The sequence below is a fragment of the Platalea leucorodia genome (genome assembly GCF_965183815.1).
Source record: "Platalea leucorodia genome assembly, chromosome: 1".
NCBI classification, from domain to species: domain Eukaryota; kingdom Metazoa; phylum Chordata; class Aves; order Pelecaniformes; family Threskiornithidae; genus Platalea; species Platalea leucorodia.
Window position 1 is genome coordinate 157,651,223 of NC_138823.1, and position 21,474 is coordinate 157,672,696.

Sequence of the window (21,474 nt, forward strand, 5' to 3'; positions counted from 1 at the left end):
AAAATCACTGATCAAACCTGGAACTCTGTAGTAAATCACAGCTAAAATGACGTTAGCAGAGTATTTTCCATTATGCCATATACCCAAATTATTTATTTTATATTTAATTTATAAATTTAAAAGATCAGATTCTACTTCATCTATACATGTGAATGTAACAGAATACCTATTAATTTAATGTGTTCCAGAAGCATGAATGAAAGGACCTGCCTATATTGGAAATATGAAAAATAGAATACCCTGGCCAAGAAATTGGAAAGGTTCATTATACTGAAGGGACTTCTCTCACTCTTTTGAAATTACAGAAGACCTGGGAATCTTATACATTTGAGGCAGAGTGGACAAAATTGCATACTTTACACTAGGTACTATAGACTACACTATGTGTCTTTGGTGAACAATGTCGCAGTGCCTTATCCTGATGGAAGACTTCACAGTTAGAGACATCTCCTTAATCAAGCCAGTTAAAAGTCTGTGAGTCCTGAGCTTAACATACCAGAAAGAAAAGTCTCTTTGTTTTCATAGAATTTCTTTGTGTTTCTAATCTGCAGAAACCTAGTTTTGAGCAGCCAGGCTACTTGCGCGTTACAGAAAGATCACTCTGAAGGGTTCTTCATATCACTATATGTTGTTGGTTAGGAGTATGTGCTGTTCGGATGCACGTGGTATGCTGATGCTGGTAAACTGCCATTTCGCAGGTCACTGCAACAAAGCAGTTTGTGGAGCAGTTTGAGCATCATCACTAGAAGATATGCTCTCAGCTACAGTATGAAGCTACTCTTCATGCCTGGAGACAGCAGGGCACTGCTGGAGATGCTGAAATGGAAGAGAATGAAAAAGCTGAGGTGACACTTAAGGACAGCCTTTCCTTAGAAAACTCTCCCTCTGCATGGTATTGCTTCTTTGTCTAAGAAACAAGCATAAGGTTCAAGAGATTATGCAGACATAAGATGATCAGCAATGACTGCAAAAGTTCGAAATAACTAGGAGGACTTTTCAAACACCTGCTGGAGCTGCAGAGAAAATACACTGATGAGTTTCTTTTGTTTGTTCAGAGAATCTGCATTTCACCTTCTTCTCTTACTGCAGCTACTACAACACTTGGTGCAGGAGGGTCAACTGTTGGACAGCAGCAACACTGTGATGCTTCTGACAGCATGGTGTTGTAGCCACATGTCCCCTGGAGCCTGTCCAAGGTCTGAATTCCCATTGTCATGAGCAGGACACGTATCGTTTGCCCCACTCGGGCCTGGCACCTTCTTTGTTGTGCTTCCATCTGATCATTGAAAGAGGCTCAGTAAGATCATCTATGTTAATAGTTACCAATGCTAAAATTGGGGGAACTTTAATCTTCTCCAATATAAAAAGTCCAATCAGCACGTCCATTAAAGTCACAATTCCTTTTTCTCGGGAAACCCTCTCTAATGTCTAATTCCATGGCTGATAAAATCTTCCCTTCAGTATTTGGACTGCAGGGAAAAAAAAAGCCTAACAAAATGCAGTATGACAGTAGAGAATGCCTTTGGGAGATTTAGAAATATCTGATGAAGACCTAGTGTATTTGCTAAGTGTGAAGACTTAGGAAGAGCATCCCTTTTGCAATGAGACTTAGTACAGCATTCTGCATAAAGTGAAAGCAAAAAACCTCTCTGTGGTCTCAAAAGCAGGACTCAAAACACGTGAAATAGCTTGAGCAGCTCAAGAGAGAGCCACTCTTGAAAAAGGCACGTTGTCCAAGATGGCTTGTACACGTGCTTTGAGGGAAATCCTTCTACATTTTTCATGCGATTCAGGTATTTCTGGCAACTGTATGTCATGCATTGTGTAAACAATAATTGTTAGATGATTGAACAAAAGAAAATCTACTTTTAAACAATGAAAGGAATGTTTTTTTAGTGTTTATACATGACAAGAACATGATTTGTGGATAGAATACAAATTGTCAAAACACCTTGAACTCCACAAACTTATAAGAATTCAGCTCAAAGGGGACTGATGCCATTGCTTCAGTATGGAAACCTGTCAGCTGCTTCTCCATGGGCCTGACCAAAATCATATCAGCTACTTATTGCCAACGCTGTGTATCAGAGGGCTCTGAAGAGACAGATGGCCAGGCAGAAGGTACTTGTTACTTACAACTCTACTGTCATGTACCTTTCCTTGGTAGGCAGACTTTCCCAACAGCTGGAATTGGAGCAAACCTTTTGGCTCCTGCACATGCCATGGGAGCAGAGAGCTTGCAGTACCTTGGCATTGCTTGCCACTAGGTCCATTACCTGCCACTGAACTTTCCATTTCCACTTTTACTGCTCTTTCTGTAACACCCAGGCTCTGCTGATTCAAAATAGTATCTATTCCAATCAAACTGCATTTACTTTTCTACCACCTCTGTTGCGAAGAGGGGATTAATTTCTCTCCATGTCTGGACTCCATCCTTTTCCTCCATGTCTGTGCAGTCCTTCTGTGCCTCATGGATACCTCCACAAAATCTCTGTCTTTGTTCCTTCCTTTGAATTTGACAGGCCATTCTTGGAAATAGCATCAAATCTACTATGACTGTCTAAATTTATATGACCCCTTGGTTCCTTCATAACCCTATCCATTCTTTGCTACATAAAAGTATCAGTCTCATTCGTATATATCTCTATATATCAACAACTGGTTTAGTTCCATTCTTGTTCTTTTTTCCCCCTCTACATCTGCTATAACAGAGCACTGAATTGTGCTACGTTTAAGCGAAAAGACCTTGAACCATGTTTTCTGGGCTTCATCCATCAATAATTTGTATTCTTTTCAGGAAAAAAAAACAGCACTTAGCTATATCTAAACAAAAATATTAGTATTTGATGCCTCTCTTTCATCTGATGTCTCTTTCATGTCAAAGAGTCACTGGGAACAGCAACAGAAGAAATGGTTGAGAAATAACTGATGATTTTTCTTTTTGCCTTAAAATGCTGATTTATTGAAAACAAAACATCACAAAAATCTGACTCTGGACAATCTTCTGACTCTGGACAATATTCTGATAGAACTGATACAAGTTTCAAAACTTCTTTGCCAGTTCTAGGGCACGTGGACTGCCTGCTACCTGAAATACTAGTTTCTGTCATTCCACAGAAGGAATAATGATGACAGTTCCCAAGACTGTTTCTACACAGAATGTTAACACTAATTTGTTAATTGGTTTCCCAGGCTACTCAGCTTCAACAGCTTAATGAATCATTTGCTCGAAGAATCAAACACTGAGTTTTGGTGTCTGGCAACTCTTGTGTCCTCAGCTGCTGGGGCAGTCCAGCTGGGGGACAGTCTGCCTGAAAGATCCTCTCCAAAGGGACTGCTGTTGGATTTACTGCTCAAGTACTTGAAGAGCCTTGACATGCATAAGTTTCACTCATGAGAGGGACTGGATTTAAAAACTGCTTTCTTAGCAGGATGCCAGTCATCACAAAGTGACTAAATTTCACTTCACAAAGTGAAGAAATAACTTCTGAAGAGAGAGAAGACAGAAAGGATTTTTCCAAAGCCTTGCCATAATGATAAGACATCAGATTCCTGTAAAATATGAGATTAGAGAAATGGTTTTGAAATAGTTACTTTGGAAAGACCTATAGCTCTTAAGAAATTGCTAAGAGCACCCCCAGACTGCATGTATCAATCACCAGGAGCCCAAAGAGGAACCTTGGACACTGGTCTTGGGAATCAGGGGGGTTGCACTGTGCAATTCTCCATTTCCAAGAGGTTTGACCTGAAAGTCTGCTTGGGAATCTCAGAGCTAGCAGCATAACCAGGTTCTTCTCCAACACAGCTGATTTAGAAGTAGGTGCAATTTGGCATTTCGGTCCACCTGTCACGTACAGATCAAAGTCAATCCAAAGGGGTACTATTTTCCTTTACAATGAAAATATTTTCATTACTTGATCACATGCCATCCTACAAGAAGTTTTTCTTTCTACATTAATGTTTCCCTCTGCTCTCAGCATGCAGGTTGTAACACTGCTGTTTATGGTTTGTGGTATTTCTTTTTAATGATATCACAGAGGTTATAATCAAGTCTTTCTTCTCAATATATGAAAAAAATTTTTGCAAATGCATTAAAAAATATGAAAATTCTCTTCAGCTTTTCCCTAGAAGTGTCCTTTGCTTATAGCTGGTTATTTTAGGTGGCATAAGGTTATTTAGGACAGTCTTATGTTGCCTGCTCAGTCCCTTTTAATACATAGTACTTAAATTACAGCACATATAAGCCAGTGGAAAGACAACTCTAATTTATTCTCATTCTCAGCTAAAAGCCAGCATATAAACTCTGCTTTTTCTACAACAAAAGGCATGGGGTAACATAAATGTCACTTAATTATATATTTTAAATGACTTGTGAGGCAAAACCAAGATCCATGCCTGGTGTAAGCTGCCAGGCAATAATACGGAGTTGCCTTAAACTGTTGGTCCTCTATTGAGACCTCGAAAGAACAGCTTGGGGGGAAGAAAGATTTTGTAATACGGTTGCTGATCTGCCCAGTGATAAGACTGACCCTGCCAGGCATCACTTCACTTACCCCACATCTGTGTGTGGGTTTTCACGTGTGTCTGGCCTGGGGGGACCGTGCTCGATTATCTTAACGCTTTCACGGGCAAAAGGCATCCCAGTGCCGGCACCGGTACGCTGTCGGGACGGGCACCCAGGCCCCTCCGATGTCTCTGCATGGGAAGAGGGGGCTTCTCCGGCACCTCGAGGCTGGCAGAGCCGGGTAAACGCCGTCCATAACCCGGCAGGAGCCCGGGACGGCGGGGGAGCACCTGCGGGTCGCCGGGGTGGGCGGGGGGCGCCCCGGCTGAGGGGAACGGCCCGCACCTCTTAGGGGGGGAGCAACCGCGGCAGGGAGAGGGAGGAGGAGGAGAAAAGGAAGGCGAGGAGAGGGGCTGAGGAGAAGCGGGAGGGAAGGGAGCCGGGGTCTAGAGGAGGAGCTGAGCGCAGAGAGGCGGCAGCGGGCAGGGACTCAGTCGGGCCGGGAGCTGACGGCCGCCGGAGCGGCGGGCGGGAGGCGGCCGGGGGCAGGTGCGGGAGCCGCCTACAGCCGCAGGGCGGCGGCCGCCCGCGGGGCGCGGGGCTCGGCTCGGCGCCCCGGCAGCGCGGCGGCGGCCCCCGGGCCCTATGGTGCCGCGGCGGGACCCGGCTCCTGCTCGCCGCCTTCGGAAGGGCTCCGCGGCGCGGCGCGGGGCAGCGGAGCCCGCCGGCCCCGGCGCTTGGCTGGCATGAGGAACCTGCCGATCCTCCTCCTCTCCCTCTGCTGGAGCCTGGGGCGGGTAAGTCACCCCGCGCTCCCCCCCGGCCCTGGGGGGTGACTCGCCCCTCCAGACCGCGGACGGGGGGAGCCCCGCGGCTCTTCCCGCCGCCCCCCTGCCTGAGGTGCCTGTGCGGAACCCCCCGGGCTGGCGGCTCCCTCACAGCCTCCCCCCTTCTCCGGCGCGGGGGCGCTCAGCGGTAGCCGCAGCAGGTGCGGAGACTTCGGCCCCGCTGCGCTCACTTCGGGAGACAAGTGACTCCGGCGGCCCGCGCCGACCGGGTGTCCCCGGGCGGGGATCTCGCAGGGGAGGCGGCTCCTGCGCCCGCCGGGACCCCCAGCCCGCCTCCCCTCCGGCGCTCCCGGGGACGGGCTCCCTGGCCGCAGGGGCAGCGGCGGGCCGGGCCCGAGGCGCAGGCGGCGGGGGGCGCCGCCCCGCACCCCCGGGCGCTGCTGAGGGGCCGGGACGGCTCCGCCCCGGCGGGGCAGCGCGGGCCGGGCCGGGCCCCGTCCCCGGCGGAGCGGCGCTGAGGGGGCCGGCGCCGGGCCGTTCGTCGCCGAGTCGCTTGTCCCCGCTCTCTTCCCCGGCAGCCGGTGGCCACCCCTCGTTTGCGAGGAGTTTTCACAGGGCACTGCCCTGGTGCAGTCCGGAGGGTCGCTAGCAATCAGAATTATCGTCTGGAGAAAAGGAGGCTCAGGGGAGACCTTATCGCTCTCTACAACTGCCTGACAGGAGGCTGTGTCTTCTCCCAAGTAACCAGCGATAGGATGAGAGAAAACGGCCTCAAGCTGCGCCAGTGGAGGTTTAGATTGGATATTAGGAAAAAATTCTTCACCGAAAGGGTTGTTAAGCACCGGAACAGGCTGCCTAGGGAAGTGGTTGAGTCCCCATCCCTGGAGGTATTTAAAAGACGGGTAGATGTGGTGCTTACAGACATGGTTTAGTGGTGGACTTGGCAGTGCTGGGTTAACGGTTGGACTCGATGATCTTAAGGGTCTTTTCCAACCTAAACGATTCTATGATAATATGAGGAGGAAAATCTGCATAATTAATTTCTCTTTAATACATACAACCGGATAACAACGTACAAAGCATTCAGAATATTAAAGTCCTCAAATTTAGGGCATCTGCTTTTAACATATTTATATTTTCAAGTGTTTCTTCAATTGTTTGTAAAAGTCTATAACATTGCTGGACACATGATTTATGAAAAATAAAAAAATCTGCCCTCTAAATCTTTCCATTTTTTGTTATTGTAAATTTAAAATAACAGATCATGTCCACCAAAAGTTGGGAAACCATACTGAAGGTAAATGCCATTGCTTCTCAGAAGAAATCTTTTTCCAGTCAAACTGCTCTTCTGAGTACCTTAAAAATTGTTAAGCCGCTAAGAACGCAGAGAGACTCCTCAGCTGGATTTCCAGCTAACTGTGTACCTTTACAATGCGCAACACGGCGCACACGGTTCTGCATGCAAAGGATTACCTGCCCTTGGTAAAGCAGAGGGAAAGATTGATGAGCACTAGCCCTGGAAGGTGGTGAGTGCCCTCAAAATCCATTTTGGGGTTCTTGATGTGTTTTGGGAAGTGGTTAGTACCACATAGTCTTGAACCCTAAATCTCTTTATCTTGGTGAAGTACATCTGAATGAAACTGGTGTATGTATTAGAACAAAGTATATTACAGTTTGGCATGCATCCCGGGTTTGAAAAGTAATGTTGTGTTACCTTTGAGTACTAACAAATTTATATTCTCAAAGTAACGTTTGCTATTAGATCGGCGATGCTGAGAAACTTGCAGTTCTTTCGTAAGTATGAGAGAGAGAAGTCACTTATTTGGCAGGTTTCTTACTTGCAGTAGCTACTTTGATTTACCCCTCATTTAGTTCACATTTCTATTTACTGGAACATACCTTTCCAAGACCCCATAATTATAATACTTTTTGATAAGTAGGAGATCTACTCTCGGTTACTGAATGCTTGCAATTGTAAAAAAAAAAAAAAAAAAAAAAAAAAAAAAAAAAAAAAAAATTCAAAATCTGTTATATGAAAGGAAAATGCAATTAAAAACATCATGTATACATGGGACTTTATTTTTCATGGGAGCTATCTGGATGGTAGATAATACACAACAAAACACAGATATTTTCAATATAATGCTGGACCTTCTATTATAAGTGCTAGAAATCCTAAATTATGTTAAGGATCTGTACAAATTCACTTTAAGAAGACAAAAAAAAATCTGCCCTGAAAACAGATAATTCCAATAGTCAATATAGAGAAAATGAAGTAAGGTTCTGGTGTTGTAGATGGTGAAATGAGACATTTGGAGAAGAGGCAGATTTTCATGAGTTTTCATAACAGCTCCTGCTGTTACGCTTAAGGCTATTACGCTGTATTTTTAAAAGCCGCGCAAGTGGCTTGCCCACAAGGAGACTGCAGAATAACCAGGTTCTCAGTCCTAACTCTGGGTCCTAGGTTCTGGGTCCATGATCACAGCTTAATTAATTAAGTATTGCCATTTAAAATAATAGTGTCTCACGAATCAGATACTATTACCAGATTCTGCTAATAAATGTCTCTTAGAAAAAGAGAGAGAAAAGGGGAGAGAGAAGCTTGGAGAGAGACCACCCTTTTCTTGGTACTACAGGTGTGACGATGACTGAAGTACAGCATAGTCACATTTTATTTCATTATGATGTCATTTCATTTGAGCTAATCTCACTGTCCCTTCAGCTCCAGTGGCGATTCCTGCTTTCCCATTTGTCACCTACTACAGTCATTTCCCCCGTGCAGTCTCTTATGGACTCTGCATGTTTCTCTCTTAGGCTCTGGGAATCCAACTGACTTCAGTACAACTTCCCAGTGTCTTCTTTCTCTCCCCGCTACTGCTATATGCGTGTCTCTTCCCATGGACATAAATAATCCTTTCTGAAAACCAAGGAGCTGGGGGCAGGGCTATAAATGAGTAAAGGGAATAGTACTTTCATTTTCAAAGGAGTGGGGTTTTCTTCCTGTGTAGCACTTGCTTGAATCAAATAATCATTCTCTGGGGCCTTCAGGAGGTAAAATATACTTGGTGGAAAAGGGAATAAAAGCAAAACTTACCACGTCAAAGAGAATGCAGTTTGATTGGGTTTCAGGTTCTGTGATTTGTATTAAACTTTCAGCTTCCTAACTTAGTACAAAAGCAAAAAAATCAAATGTGTTTACTTTCCTGCTTCAGTTTAACTCAGTTTTTCTGGACGAAAGTGTCTCATCAAACAATATTGGTGAATGCACTAGAAAGTTAAGTATTTTCTTGTAAATGACAGTTGGCCTTGAAATGCTACAGGAAGGAGCCAGTGAATGGTCTAGTAGATTATTTTAACATTTTATTTTGAAAAGTGTGAGAAGCTAAAATGGGCAATGATTGTGTCTGTAAAATGCCTAGCACATACTTGGGCAAAACCAGTGCCAGTTATGTGGATTTCGTTATTGGTATTTGCATCCTTCATAAAGCATTTTAATTCATGTTTTAAGACCCTGACCTGTTCATTTGACACAGGTGAATGGTGTCCATCCAGAATGCAGATTTCAGCTGGAGATTCGCAAGGAGGAAACAAGGTGCATGGAACTTCTAAAGAATGCAAAGCCAGTGGACTACAAAGGTAAGAAAAGATAAGCTGTAATGTAGAGACAACTGGAGTATTCAAGATTTTCTCCCTTTACTTTCTTTGTTGTTGCAGTTGTCTGTACCGTGCTTATAATTTTATGTATTTTAGAATTTATGCAGGTTTTGCGTTAAAGGTACAGCTGCAGCAAGCATGTTGAGAGGTGTGCCAGGCGCTAGGCACGCACTGGGTGGGATGCTAAATGGGAGCAAATGCATTCTCATGTTTTAAGCTGTTGCTGCTAGTATTTTCTGACTGGCAGAGAAGCTGCAGGCTGGTGATGACAGGACCAACAGAAAGAGCAAGTCTGAGGAAAAGTTGAAAGCCTTGGATTCTAGCTATGGTTAAAAGTCAAGTACTAGTGGCAGGAATGATCTCCGGGTTTCCCAGGCAGATGTTTCAGACAGAAGATCAGATTCACACCCAGAGTACTATAGAGTCATGCAAAGGAAGAGCTGAGCCATAGTGTTACATTCAAACCCCAAATTGTCTCTGTTACTTTATTGTTTTTATTTTCTCTCTACATAGGAAGATAAATATATAGATACAGATATGGCCAATTGTAATTTAATAGAAGAAAGAAGGAAGAGGAGGTGTAATTTATTATTTTTTTAATTTTAGATTTTACTAGATTTCCTTGCTACATTTTCATGTGAATAGAACATAAGATTATGAAAAAATGACATTTTTCTTGTAAGTTGGAGCTGCTGATAAAGCCATTTGTTCAGCAAGCAAAATACAAAGGTGACAGATAAATCCAGACAGCTAAATGAAAAGCAAATCTGTAACACTGAAGTAGCTAGGGCAGAACTTGGTTAAAAGTTTTTTGCTTTTTAGGAAAGTTGACAGTGTGTATTTATTAATTTTAATTTTTTTGTGACAAAAGTATCGATGTTTTATGATTAGTTATCTGTTGCAAACTGTATGCCAGAACTTGTGAGCAGAAAGCAGTCTCTATGCACCTACTGGTGAAAAGATACAAGTGCTTCTTGGAGTGCCTCGTTTGCATACGTTACCAGCCCAGCACTCCTCTGGTAACATGTGAAATATTGAAGGGAAGGGTGGGCTTTCAGTGAGACTTAGAAAAAGGGGAAAGAAATTTTAGATCTAAAGGCAACTGAACATTTTTCAGTTCAAAATACAATTTTGATTTTTACAAAGTAATGTCACATCTAAAACGACTCATTAAATTTCTGTTGTTAAATGATCTTTAAGTGGCTGAAAGTATTTAATTTCAAATTAGTTCTCCAAACCCTCATCGGTGTCCTGCTTTTTGATATGGTACTCCAGGTATGTATCATCTCAGAATAACTGGGCTCCTTGGAACACTATAGCTCTTGCAGCGCAGTTGTTTTCCCTTGGCTGAACTAGGTGATACATAGTGTATTTGTTTTTTCATATTCAGTCCTTTTTGAATGTGCTGTGAAGATGATTATGATACCTCAGGGACCTGCCATCTGCAGTGCCCTTTGAGCATAAACATGAGTCCCAACTTATGATGTTTTCTCCACCTCTCTTCTTGCTTTGAATGCATAACTCCCTCAGTGCATACTCTAATATCAGTTTGTATACAATAAAATAATTAAAAGGATCATCAACAGTTTGTATTTTACTATAATTTTTCCTTTTGATTAATCCAGATCAGTAATTAGAAAAATTATAATAACAGTGAATAGTTTACATGGATATCTCTTCCAAGCAAAATCTTACTGGAATAATTGATCTACATTTAGATTTTTTTTATTTATATGAGTGGTGAAGAGAGACAGCTGTTACATAAATAATACTAGTGTGAAGCCAGATGGAGGAGTAATTACTAGCACAGCTTAATGAATTAAATCTTGAATTAATAAATTCAGTATTAGCTATTATACAGTTTTGAAAGACAAGCTTTCTTCAAGATCCTCTTTTGTGATCCAGATGCTGGGCTGCTCTAAGGGTGTCCTTGTGATGCACACCAGTTTTATTTTGGGTTCCCTAGGGGAAGAAAGAAGTTTTCTGTCAATATTTTCTTCACAGCCTCTTTTCGCTGGAAGAAGAGTGCCTCCTGAAGGCAAACTACTGTGTAGGAACTTCATGTCTTGGAAGGCGACAGTATGTCTGATGGTGTTGATTCATCCCTGCGGGTAGTGATAAAACAGCAGTGGAAGGATTTATACATTTAATTGAATTCCTGGCTGAAACTAAGGGAATATTCCGTTTTGTAGGAGACTGGAATAAAGCCCCTGCGGTAACGAACCCTTAAAAACTATATGTTTAATGTTATAGGATAATTTGTCCTATGCTTCGTGTTATAGATACCTTTACCAAGACCCTGTTCAGAAGAGCCTATGTTAAATATACGTATTTGCATTTCCAAAAATATTCATTCTCTATGTGTCTTTATTTTCCTAATAAACTCTCTGTATTCATACAAAGATGTAAGGAGTATTTTGAACAAAGACTTGCAGATTGTCACAGTGTACTCTGACTTCTGATAAAGAAGAATTACTAATGAAAATTGGCAAGCTGGAACTAGTCCAAGACCTAGCTCCACACCTAAAACTTGTAGTACACTTGAAACATAATTCTTCACAATAAATTCACAAAACCTATTTCACTTTTTCGTGACGGTTATGCAGCCCTTGTTACACTTTTCTAACTTTAATATGTGCTACCTACCTCACAAAAGCTGTAATGAAATCTAGTGGAAGGTTCTGTCTAGAATTTGGAAATAAAGGTTCACTGAGATTTTCCACAGGAGGCTTGGGCCTCCATTATCAAAATCAGTGGGAATTTTTTCATTAACTTCTTGGGCACCTGAGAAGCCTTCACACCTCTATGTAACATGCTTCAGAATTTGACTGGCATGCACAGCTACTGAGTTTTGGAGGATCCAAATTTTATGGGACAGGCAGTTTCTCCTTTGTCCTAAATGTCAATTATGTATGGAATACCTTATCCTTCAGCCTGGAGAAGAGGAGGCTGAGGGGAGACCTCTTTGCGGTCTACAGCTTCCTCACAGGGGAAGGAGGAGGGGCAGGCGCTGATCTCTTCTCCCTGGTGACCAGTGATAGGACCCGAGGGAACGGCAGGAAGATATCCCAGGGGAGGTGTAGGTTGGACATTAGGAAAAGGTTCTTCACCCAGAGGGTGGTGGAGCACTGGAACAGGCTCCCCAGGGGGGCAGTCACGGCGCCAAGCCTGACAACATTCAAGAAGCATTTGGACAACACCCTCAGACCTAGGGTGTGAATTTTGGGGTTGTCCTATGCAGGGACAGGAGTTGGACTCGATGATCCTTGTGGGTCCCTTCCAACTCAGGACATTCTGTGATTCTATGATCTAATACTTCTCAGCTCCCAGTTAGGGAGACATAAAGGAAAGATTTAAAGGCGACTGTACTATTTTTTTTTTATGTAATAAAATGATGTTATAGTCATCTTACCTGAGTTGCTCATAACATGGGCTGAAGAATTTCACTGAGTAATTTTTGTAGTGCACCTAAAATCATTGACTATGAAGTCTACGAAGGATTTGCTTACTTCATGGCTTAATAAAGCAATAGTGTGTTTTGCAAGGAAACACTGTATAAATACTGTGTAAATATCCTCTGAACAATGCTAAGGATATATTAAAACCACAGGATGCAGTTTGTCTAAATTCTGCTCATTTGCCAACGTCAAACTGTTAGACATCCGGACCTCCTGCTTTGCACCCTTTGGGGGATTTTCAGGCATTAGTGCATACTCTTCCATTAGTAGAGAGCATTACACTCCATTTAGGGAAGAAAGTCTCTCTCCAAAGATCTGTGGCAGTGCTGCCTGCTCTGTAGTGCTCTCCAGCAGATCTCGTTGTTTATTTTATGAAGCCGCATTAGCTTCCATCCCCGTTTATTGTCTTCTTTCCTCCTATAATTTGACACCTGAGGTATGGATGCCCCTTAGCTGGAAGCCTAGGAGAAGGTTTTTTTTGCACTCTCATTTTTGGAGGGCAGATTAATTCCATTCTAAACAGCTCATAATAGCTACAGGTTTTGAGGTCCATATGGGAAAATGCTAATTTATCTTTTACCCAGTACCCATGGCTCATCATCTTAAAAAAATAGCTCCCAATAAAAGTGATTGAAAATACATAAAAAATGGCCAACTGCAAATTTCTGTCCTTATTCAGTATTTAAAATTTTACGTTAAAAATTAGTTGATTCATTTCCGTTCACCTTTAAATGAAAAGTAAAATCTTACAGTCAAAAATGTTAAAACTCAATCAGTAGACTTTATAACAAGGTTCTACCACAAAAAGTTCTAAAAAGATCTCATTACGAAAAAAATGAAGTCTGGGGTTTGGTTTTTTTTCATTTTAGACAGAGTGGCTGCACAGTTAAATGAGTCTTTTCGGCTCTTGCTTTCAAAAGTGTGTTTTTGTGAGACCCATATGCCAGACAACGTTTTTAATTTTAGATATGGCATCTTAACTTTGAGGAAGGGATGTAGACGGAAAGAGAAATGGCTTTGGAAAGAATTTCCTAAACCTCTCAAAGAGAAGCTTCATAATGCAGCTAGTAATGGGAAATTAAAACAGACAGGACTACCAAAATGATACTCTCACTTATTCATAAATTTAAAGCAAGAGGGACCAATGTCACTATGAAATCTAACCTCTCAAATTACACTGCCAGTAGAATTTCACTCAGTGATTCCAGCAGTGAGCTCATGATGTTGCAGATGAAACAAGAGCACAACTTTCTGAAAGCTCTTCAGAATGGTGGGATGAATATTCGAATGTTGGACCCATGGCAAGTTGTCCAAAAGTTAGTTTATCCAACTAACCTCTGCTGTTAAGGTTATTTCTGCAGTAAGAAAGGTGCCTATTTTGCATTCCAAACCCACACATACACACACACACATGTATCTCTCTGTATTGCGCAAAAGAAGGACTGCCTGTGAGCATAACTGAGCCACCCTGATGATCGTTCTCTGCTCCACATCAGTAAATAAGAGACTTACACAAAGCCAGATGAGGCCTTTCTTTTGCTATGTGAAAAGTAATCTCCTCAAGCTTCCCCCTTTCTTAATCCTCCCAATCTCATCAAGGTCTTCCATCATTTTTTGTTTGTTTTTCAGCTATTTTCTCTGTAAAATGAGTCAGTAGTTCAGACTGCAGTGCTGCTTAGAGTTACCTGAGGTAGCATTAAAGGTAGAATTAAATGAGATAGTGGGATCATGGAACTTCCTTTCATGCAGCACCAGTAGCTCTTGGCAGGACAACTTTCGCTTGCTTGAATCTCTGTGGTGCTGCTTATCTAGCTGTAGTACAGACATGCTGCTACTTTTTGGTTCACACATTTTTTTATGAGGGGAGCTGAAGGGGCTGCTTTGAATGTTTGCCTTTTTTGGCTTCCATTAATTGAAGTGTCATTGTTAATGACACCACATAAAACTGATCATCTTTATGGTGTTGACAATGTCTGGGCTTTGTGGAAGCTATACTTAATTATTTGAGGGCAGAAGAGAGGCAGAGCTGGCTCATCTTTTGAGGAAGCTGGGCAACAGGCGAGAAAGGAGTTGCTTACTGAAAAATAACCAACAGGAAATAAACGGTGAAGACCAAGAAAATGTTCTGATCATCCTCATTCAAAAATCTCACATAATGAAGATTACTAAGAGTGACAATGACAAACTTCTTTGGAAAGAAGAGATACAACATGTGGTCACGGATACATTCTACAATTTTGAAAGTCTGAAATTTCTCAACCCGCCCCAAACGTAAATAGAAATTCAGCAGTAGACTGTAATAAATGGCATTTGGAACCCTGAAAAAGGAAAGTGTACAGCCATAAGTGAATTTATTGTGTTTTTCAGAAGATTCTGAAAGAAATACTGCCCCACATAGTTTTGCGTTTGAGTCCTGGTAAAGACAGCTGTGGCCATGGCAGTCTACTCTCCATGACATCCAAAGTTCAAATACCACAAGGAAGCAATCTTGAATACCAAAGGAGTAAAAAAGCCCCAGCTAATACAACAAATAACACGGGTTAGACATAATCCAAACTAACAGAAATATATGGTCCTAATACTTTACAGAGATTTTAATATTTTGTGGTGGGATTTATATGAACAGGAAATTGATATTTAATTATATTTTTTGAAGAATGTACAGCATGTCTAAATTGGGGCAACATGAAGATGAAGGTACCTCTTACAGATTTGACTATACATCCATGAATATCTTTCCAATAGAAAAGAAAACGGTGTTCTTATGGTAAGAGGAGCGTGCTGTCCAGTCATACAAAAATAAATGCTGGTGTCTCCAAAGAACATTTTGAGCAATTGGAAAGCAGGATTTACTTGGTAGAAAATGTGGATGGAAATGTATTTTGTTTTTCAGAGTTTTTTTTTCAGAGTTTTTAGCTGGCAACTTCCTTATTTCCTTACAGTATGCTAAAAATATGTAAATTACATTAAAAACTAAAACTGGCCTATAGATTTTTGATTCTCTGATGGGAAGCTGTTCTTCAGATAGGAAATAAGGCATTTCTTCTGAAATGTTTCTTTTAGTGAAATGCCAGTAATCCCCTAGAAATCTCAGTAACAGTATTTTTGTCATTCCTGGTACTAGGACTAGCTTTTGAAAACCTATAAACTACAAACATTTTAAATGAATATGAGATAAACTCCACTGGTTTTGTCATTCTGTTTAGCTAGTTAAATCTGATGCGTACTGTAGCCTTCCCAAATTCTACTTGCTGTGTAGGAGTAGTTTTTGTTGTCCAGTAATTACATTCCCACTTCCTCGGTGTTTCTGCACAATCAGAGCTTGTGTGCACTCTGTACAATTTCACAACAGTGCTTTAGTTCAACATAGACATATTGGAGAGGCTTCTTGACCGTTCTCCAGCCAGCGTTTTCGTTTTCACAGGGTCACAGGCCGGCAGCTCCTTGTGGAGGGGGTTTGGGGTCCCTGGGCAGGCAGGGCAGGCAGGCAGAGCCTGAGCTTCGATGGGACTCTGGGCAGGCGCGTGAGGCTGATCAGGGCCATTAAGGCCTATTAGTGCACTCAGGGCCCTGACAAAAGCAGATGGCAAATAACTTTAGCAAAGTGCCTTGGAGCAACAGTATTTTTGGTACTATCTTCTTTCTATTACCGCTGTAAGCAGTTCTGCTGTGTGTTTGCTTTGCTTCCAGTTTGCTAGCTCACTATTTCTCTAGCGCCTCCTTTTCCTTTCTTTCGTAATACTTGTGTGAAAATGCAGAAAGAATTTCAGTCCGTATATGTTCATAAATTCTCATGCGGTCTAAATTACATGCTGGGGCGTTCAGACCTGCAGTCTAGAAAACATTGCCCATAAGAGGTGAGATTGCTTCTGCTTTGTCAAGTTAAGTACAAAAATCAAAACGTTTCCCTGTTCAAAAAATAAACCCTGGACTAGCTGACAACTTTCTGGCTGATTTTCAAAGCACTTTCTCTTTGTTTCATGTATCATGCATGCCTAGATAGTTTAAAAAATGCTAAACCTCTCTTTGAATTGGCAATTTTTAAAATCCAAATGCGAAGTGCCACCTAGTGGTTAATATATGGACAAAATGTATATATAAACAAAACTTTCTGGTACAAACTCAGCATTACACATTTTCCTAGATGAAGAAGCACGTGTAGGTAAGCAAATTTGTTGCTCAAAGACTGGATCTTGGATAGCAGGATGAGGAATGTGGTGGCAATACTTACGTAAACTGAAAAAAAAGAGAAACAAAAAGTAGTTTATAGTCTGTTACGTTTCCTTTCATTATAAAGTGTCTGCAAATGCATCACAAGCATTGAAGACCAAACATTCAAATAAAGTAAGTGATCTCATTGAAACTAAGTAAGAATAGCATCTGCAATATCATCTGGAGGAACGGGAGGGAAGAGTGGTAGAGGAGTGACGCCGTGGCCACACTTTTGAGCGAGTCATTGAGCAAAGGTTTTCTGGGAAGACTGATTGTTTCCTTGGATGTGCTGTGAATGACACACCAGAGAAACAAATGATGTAAAATGAAGAGGTTGAAAAGAGATTGTTATATGTAGGGTGCTGGGGAGTTCTAGACACCACAGCAATAGAGATGAAGAACCTATTTTTTTTTCTTTGCTAGCTTTATTAATCAGTAAAGAGTATAGTAGCAGAGATACACAGGAAAAGTTGGGGAGCTAAGGCAGATCAAGAGCTGGACTGGTTTCGTATGTGTACATATCAGGGTGAAAGGACAAAAACGTTCAAGGCTTGAGAATTTATTGAAGCTGGATGCAAACAGAGACTAAATCAATGAATGAACAGAAAAGGATATAAATGTACATTAAAATACTTTAGGGTACTTAGAAAAAACTTTTTAAATATGATAAAGAAAATTGCAGACATATGAAAATAAACGCTGGAGCAATTTAAGTTTTATTTAAAATGTGAGATATTTTCTATAGAATTATTGGTAGAATTGCCGCTAGAACTAAAACTTAAAACCTTATTTAAAGCTACGAATAAATACGTTTTGTATCTTAATTAATTAATATCCTTTGGAGATAGTAGGAAACATACCTTTCCTTTATGCAGGAGATGATAGGTAAAACTGCCAGGGAATGAGAGCGTGCATAATGATTTTATGGAATGCAGCGGTGATGGATGACAGTCCAGAAATCCTAACACTGAATGAATTAATGGCTGGACAGAGAGTAGTAGAGAGTAAGTGAGTAGAGAGTAGCATATCAAGCTTGATCAAGCTAGATATTCTATGTGCAGAAAGAGACACATTTAACACAGCATTTATCACACCTTCCTTTTCCAACAGTGTAGGTATTTATAGTACTGTAGGCTGCTGTATAGTCACTGGGGAGAAACAGGCAATTGTTGGGAGCAATTAATCGGGCCTATTTTCATGTGTTTTAGAATAAAGTGAATCATACTCTGTCACCCTCTGACAATATTGCATGTCGTTGTTGTAAAAGGATACTATGGTGGGTAAAGAGCAATATCTGCTTGAAGACCTGTGAAACTCACCAAGGTCTCCAGTTGTGCCACATCTTGAATTTCCAAGATCAGTGGGAAATTAATTGCTAGTTTCAATTGTGCACAATTAAGCTCGTGCTATACAATAGAGATATGTTGTTGGGATGGAAGAGACAAATTGATGCAAGTGTAGTAAGAATGGACTTGTTAATTCTATCCTGCCTCTACATAAGGGTGTGTTTTGCCAGGAGAAGAAAAAGATATGTGACTGCAATATTGTAAAAAATCTGTAGTAATAGGAGGAGGGGGAAATGAGGAGAGGTGTAAGTTGAAAGCCCAGAAAAGTGCATATCGTTTAGCAGTTTTACTTCTAACAGCCCCTAGCGGTGCACCAGTAACACCATCATTTCAGCATTCAGCCCTAGACCAGTTTTCAGAAGCACACTGTAGTCATTCAGTGACTATAAATGCCTCGAGGACATTTCAGCAGTTTTCTCAGATTTCCTGTACCATAATAAATAAGCCTGTAAATGTACATAAATTGAGGCTTAACGTTCTTCTTGGAATTCTGGTGACAGCCGCTCAAGTTCCACTCTCATGATTGTTGATGCATCTGAATGTAGTCTAGATGTAGGAAATACATCGTCCGTGTTATTTCATCTATTTGATTTAAGGAGTCTGGAAAAGTATCATTCTGTCCTGTGCCATAGATGCCTGTAAAGTCCTAAAATACTGAGGAAAAACTGAGGTAAAAAATACATTCTCCAGAAAACATTAGTGACTTGTAATGTTTTGAATGTCAAGAACTTGTATACTGATTTCCTTTCTGCAAGCTAGCTTTGAGATCTGATACAAATTTTGTTGATTGATTTTGGTGGGAATAGGACTTGGACCTCTGTTTTTCTGTATAATATTTCATGTAAGTGAAGCTTGAATAAGACTTTTGTGGGTTTTTGTGGAAAAGGTACTAATGGAGCTCTGAAGTCCACGTTGTTCAGCTGCCATTTTAGCAAAACCTTAGTCCAGTCCATATAGCAGTGTAGCAAAAATTTATAAAAGCTTCTAAACTGCTTGCAGATTACTGTAGCAAATCCACCATTTTACAGAGTACACCGAACAAAAGGGAAAATTTGTGATAGTCATCAGCTTTTATGGGTGTGCATGAACACTTTCATGACTCGACTCATCTCTCACTTGCTAGTGGAAATGGGGATGAACTAAAAAGGTCTGAAGTCACACAAGATGCTAATTATTCTTGTGTACTCCAGGGCTTGTTTATGCTGGCTCAGGCAGTACATCAATCAAAGCCAAGAGAGCTGCATTTTGTCACTATAGTTCTGAGTGCTGGCAGATCAAGAAAATAGTTTCTTTGTCTTTCTTGTATGTCACGTTGATGTTGCTTCTGGCTTAAATTCAATTGGGAAGGAAGCATGACCTGAATTGGCTGAAGTAAATATTATTTACTTTGCGTAAGCCCTGGTGTTGCATCATAGAGATGCAGGACTTGACTTTAATCCAGTACTACAACTCAGGAAGCACCTAAGCATGTTTAAGTTCCATTGACTTCAAAGGGTACGAAGATGACTTGCTCAGATGTAAACCTCTTAAATTATGTACACAAGTCAACATCACCTCAGAGATATCATTACTAATGAAAAAGAAAAGCCACAAGTGCCAGAGGGAATAGAAGGTAGTCAGGTAAAACAGAGCATAGATAAAACCCATGAGCTAATTCTTAAAGAAATGTATGAACCAGCTGTAGGGGCAGATACACTAGAAAGAACAAACTCTGCATGATCATCAGGAAAAAGGGAATGATTATGGAGTTCAAAGAGTCAGTTGCTAAAAACACTCCTTCAAGAGGTAAGGACCAGAAACCTGAAAAAAAGTGAATTGGCAATGGGAACACGAACTTCTCAGCCAACTGTGGAATACAGATAAAAAGAATGCCACTCTCACAGTTCCTAGTCCTAAGTAAATCTCCCTTACCCTAAGGAAGGCTAGAAGAAGGAATCTGATATATTGGTCTAAGGAGTCAAAGTTACTAAAGGAACCAAAACAATTAGTCCTCTTTAGGTAACCGGAGAAGTTGACAAGCTGAGGTTAGTCACACAGTATTAACCAAACAAGGGTGGGATTGATTAAACACAGGTACCTACAGTCTAGATTCTGCAACTGAATTAACAACTTTAGGCTCTCTTGGGAAGAAATAAGCATTTTTTAGGATGAAATTCTTCTGAACCATTTTACATATTTGCTTTAGAAATATATTAATTTAAACATGAGTCAGCAGTGCACCCTTACAGAGATGAGGCTTAACCATATACTGTGCTACATTAGCAGACTGATAGATCAAGAGAAGCAATTGTCTGTCTCTATTTGGCTCTTGTGAGACTGCATCTCAGCGGAGTACTGTGTCCAGTTTTGGGCTCCTCTGTACACGAAAGCCATTCATCGGCTCAGCAGAGAGCATGGAGATGGCAGTAGAATATGCAGCGTATAAGATGATTGACTGAAAGCCGGGGTTGTTCATCTTGGCAAAGGATGATGTGATTGCTGTCTTCACCTACCTAATGGGCTTATAGGGAAGATGAAGCCAGACTCTTCTCAGATGTGAACAGAAAACAAAAAAAAAAAAAAAAAAAACAAAACCAAACAAAAAACACAACAAGAAGCAATGGAAGCAACTTGCAGCAAGTGAAATCCTGATTAGATGCATGGCAAAATTTTTCATAGAGGAAATTGTGTGGGTGCAGGTTGCCCAGAGAGGTTGTGATAGATTGGAGATTTGGAATCTCCACATATCTTTGGAGATTTTTGGTGCCTGGCTGGAAAAGGCATTGAAGTGAGTATGGGTGAGTGTGTGAGGTAATGAACAGTAATACATTTGTTGCATACCTCTTTGGAGGTTGATACAGCATACAAGGCAGTGGACAGTAAGGCATTACATGTTATCTACCCACACAGATAAACTTTGTGAAGTGTTCCCATTAGTAATCCCCTATGTTTGGCATCATCTTTCTGAATATAGAACAGATGCTGCATTTAGACCTGTGTAATCCTAAGAGGAGTGAAGAAAGACCCAGTCTCCATGAACAAGTGACTCCTCTGGAGAATAGCATTTCCTTGGGAAACTATAAAGATGACTCTATGGAATTGGCGACCAAATGCAGAATTTAGCCCATAATCCTCCTCTCATCTTCTTTTTTCATCTCCAAACCCTATTCTTGGTACAGCACAGAGGCTTCCTCCCAACTATCACACTTAGATGTCTTCCAAAGGAAAGCAAGGCCCATGGGAATGCTATGCCACTGGCTCTCCTTCAAGCTACAGCTAGGACATACCCCTAGGGGCGAATCCGACTGCCAGTTCTGTAACACACTCTTGGGTTCCCTAGTTTACATGTACTTTGAAAGTAACTTAAACTTTGGAAGTAGGATGCTAGACACTTTAAGTCAACACAAGCTATCCAAGTTTAAGTGCACTAAGATGGTTTAACACAAATACAGAACTTTTAAATGTTCCTTTTCCAGCTTCATTTCATTCAGGTGGCTTGATTTTGGGCGTGACCTCACTAGCACAGAGTAAAT

At 41.3% G+C, this 21,474-nt stretch overlaps 1 protein-coding gene across 1 annotated transcript in view; it reads left to right on the forward strand.

Annotated features, from left to right (window-relative positions):
* Positions 1-5,174: 5,174 nt before the first annotated feature.
* VIPR2 (vasoactive intestinal peptide receptor 2) overlaps positions 5,175-21,474 on the forward strand; it is a 61,430-nt gene continuing 45,130 nt past the window's right edge. Inside the window, exons 1-2 of the mRNA XM_082309580.1 lie at positions 5,175-5,301; positions 8,826-8,928. Coding sequence (XP_082165706.1) covers positions 5,251-5,301; positions 8,826-8,928 — 154 coding nt within the window. The 5' untranslated portion in view covers positions 5,175-5,250. The remainder of the gene's footprint in view (positions 5,302-8,825; positions 8,929-21,474) is intronic.